This window comes from Mus caroli, chromosome 16, assembly GCF_900094665.2.
Source record: "Mus caroli chromosome 16, CAROLI_EIJ_v1.1, whole genome shotgun sequence".
NCBI lineage: Eukaryota > Metazoa > Chordata > Mammalia > Rodentia > Muridae > Mus > Mus caroli.
This window is the reverse complement of record NC_034585.1, coordinates 83,242,855-83,246,320: the sequence shown is the minus strand read 5'-3', so window position 1 is coordinate 83,246,320 and position 3,466 is coordinate 83,242,855. Positions and strand designations below refer to the sequence as shown.

The following is a 3,466-nucleotide window of genomic DNA, read 5'->3' as shown; positions in this document are numbered from 1 at the left end:
TGTAACAGAATAATTTATCAGTGAATGTAGAAAAAGATGATTATATACTAAGAAATTGATAAGCATACCAAGCACATTTTCAGCTTTAAATCTATAGTTTGATAGGAAAAAATAGTAAATTAATTTTTCAAAAAAGCAAAGAAGAAAATAAAAGACAAAGTAAAATTTAAAGGCAGAAGAAACAAAATGATAAGTATAGGTAAGAGGGAGGAGAAAGGGATCGAAGGAGAGAAAGTGAGAGAAGAAAAGCAGGGAGAGGAGGAGGAACAGAAAGAGAAGGAACCAGAGGAGGAGGACGAGGAGGACGAGGACGAGGAAGAGGTTTACACATTTATGTACCTCAGAATAGGAAAAAAAAAAACCCTAGGGATGGATGAGAAATCATACTTAGGCAGGAAAGTGTAGTTGGGTTCCAGGACATTTGACTGACAAAAAGTTACTATATTCAACAGCATGAGAAGTTAGAGTCATACTGAAATGGTTAGAAAATGTCAAAGATTATAAATGCAGATGATGGAAGGATAATAAAAAAATTTTAGTATTGTTAATTTATAAAGATTGAAATAAGACAAGAAACTGTGTAAAAGGACAGCAGAAAAGGCTGACACCTTCAGTCTGAGCACTGAGGAAGATCAGGCAGAGCGATCACTCATTCCAACACAGCCTGGACAGTACTGCAAGCTCTTGTAAAAAATACAAACCCAACAACAAGGAAACCCTCACTGTTCCTTCACTTCTATTCTTATTTCCCCCCTTCATTCAAGTAGAACTGTTTCCACTGAGATCCTTTTCCATGGCTAGCATCAGTCTTTTGCTGCCTCTCTTAGTCCACTGGTTTTTATCTATTTTGAATCTGTTTCTATTCAACCTGATAAACAATGTATAAGTGTAGCCCCTGCTATACTTGTGTTCGGTTACCACTATGTGGAATTGCAATAAGGGGATTTGGCAGTATGGCAGTGGAAGTTGACAAGATGAACCATTCTTATGAATAGTTCTATCCGTATGGAAACAGATCCAGCAACCAGATAATCAACAATATCTCCTTTTCAAGTTCTAGAAAAGAACCCTTCCCCAGCAGAAGCAAGGCAAGTAGTATACACTAGAGGAGTGGAAAGGGCTTCCATAGCTAGGAGGGGGAAGGCGTAAATATAATATAGTCATAGCATTTTGTAGATAGGAGTAGCTCTTTGGCCTCTGTTACAACACCCATAAATGTACTGTACAGAAAACTATTCAAATGCAGCTACAATTACAGAGATTGCTGAGTTGCACATTTGTAAACCAGGAAACACACAAATGCATCAAGTATGAGACTGTTGGGTACCACACCTGCCTCTGAGAGTATATAAACCCAGCTCTCCACTGGGTGACATTCAAACTCACAATTTCCCTGTTAACATCCAACTCTCAGCCTCCTCTTCAACATGGCCTACAACTGCTGCTCTGGAAACTTCTCCTCCCGCTCCCTTAGGAGCTGCCTGCCCTCCTCAGGATCCTGCCGTGGCTCTTCCTACCCCAGCAACCTGGTCTACACCACTACCAGCTGCTCTCCCAGCACCTGCCAGCTGAGCTCCTCTCTGCGCAGTGGCTGTCAGGAGACCTGCATTGAGCCCATCCGCTGCCAGGAGACCTGCACTGAGCCCATCCGCTGTCAGGAGACCTGCATTGAACCCATCCGCTGCCAGGAGACCTGCACTGAGCCCATCCGCTGTCAGGAGACCTGCATTGAGCCCATCCGATGCCAGGAGACCTGCATTGAGCCCATCAGCTGCCAGAGATCCTGTGTGGTGCCCAGCCCCTGCCGGAAGCCCTGCTACTATCCCAGGAGCTCTACGCCCTGCAGTCCCTGCCAGGGCACATATGCTGGCTCTCTGGGCTTTGGGTCTAGGAGCTGCAGTTCCCTGGGCTATGGATCTAGAAGCTGCTACCCAGTGGGATGTGGATCCAGTGGCTTCAGATCTCTGGATTACGGAGTCTTTAGCTTTCCTACCAGATATTACAGATCTGTTGTCAGTACTCCACTTTCATTCCCTTCTAGGGATTTCTATTCTTGTTACCAGCCATTCTACACATCTCGCTTCTGTTGACTAATCTGTTAAGTCTCTAGTGCCAGTACTGAATGCAGATTCTGTAGTAAAATTGTCTTTTCATTTTATCCTCGAGAAATCTTGAAATTTTCTTCACTATCTGCTACTTTTTCCTTTCTAACCCTCAAATTTGAAATTCTGTCAAACTGCACAACTCATGAAAAATTCAACCACATTGTTGATAAAATTGATAATCTTTCACTTTTCCCAAACTTACAAACTCAAGTAATTTATCTCAATAAACTCTTGTTTCTGTTGCAAACCTATGTATTTAATGTTATTATTTACAAATAATGGATTGTAGTTTGAATATAAAAATAATCCCCTAGGGGCTTATTCATTATATGGTCTCAAGATGAGGTTATGATTTTGGAAGACTGTGGAACCTTTACAGGGTGGGATCTAACAGGGAGAAGTGTGTATCTTGGGGGACAAGACTTTGGGGTTTATTACCCATCCTGCTTGATCTGTGTATTTGCCTGGACCATCAAGATGTGAGCATTAGCCTCACATGACTGCTGCTGTGACAAAGCTGCTTCTGCCTCAATGCCTTCTGAACTATGGTGAAATTGATCCCCAAATCGTGAGCCAAAATAATTCTCTCCTTCAGTGTGTGTGTGTGTGTGTGTGTGTGTGTGTGTGTGTGTGTGTTGTCAGCTATTTGGTTTATGCAATGCCTTAATTGGCATTGATCCTGATTACTACTCAGCATGAGCTTCAGAGGGCTAAGAGTGTCACACCCATTTTATTTGGTTTCTAGGTATTCTCTTCTTCTTCTTCTTCTTCTTCTTCTTCTTCTTCTTCTTCTTCTTCTTCTTCTTCTTCTTCTTCTTCTTCTTCTTCTTCTTCTTTTTCTGAGACAGGGTTTCTCTTTATAGCCCTGGCTGTCCTGGAACTCACTTTGTCTTCTTAGTGTAGATATTCCTGACCACTTCAAGTCTGTGCATGAAGTTTCTTGGTAACTAAAGACAAGAAGAACTCTTCTTAAAAATTGTGACTACACTATGCATTTCAAAGGATAGAATGTGTTAGAAACTGGAAGAATATAAGAAAAAAATAGGTTTACATCATCAGGTCATGGTAAGACATAAGGTATTTTAACAGAGAAGAGTAATGTCTCTCTCTCTCTCTCCCTCCCTCCCTCCCCCACTCCCTCCCTCCTTCCCTCCCTCCCTCCCTCCCTCTCCCACTCCCTCCCTCTCTCTCTTTCTATCTCTCTTCCTCTCCTTCTTTATTCCCCCCCCCACACACACACACCACACACACACAATCTAACAATCTAGCCTCCACGTTTCCGGCCATTGACTATAAGGCAATTCTTTATTATCAGTCAAAGCAAGCTGGGGGCGAGGACCTTCAGGTCTGGAAGCACAGCT

General features: G+C 42.6%; 1 protein-coding gene across 1 annotated transcript; it reads left to right on the top strand.

The window, feature by feature from the left end:
• The first annotated feature begins 1,427 nt into the window (after positions 1 to 1,427).
• On the top strand, positions 1,428 to 2,090 carry LOC110312079 (keratin-associated protein 13-2-like). The gene has a single exon (XM_021185630.1). The coding sequence runs from the start codon at positions 1,428 to 1,430 to the stop codon at positions 2,088 to 2,090; it is 663 nt and encodes a 220-aa protein (XP_021041289.1).
• Positions 2,091 to 3,466: the final 1,376 nt, after the last annotated feature.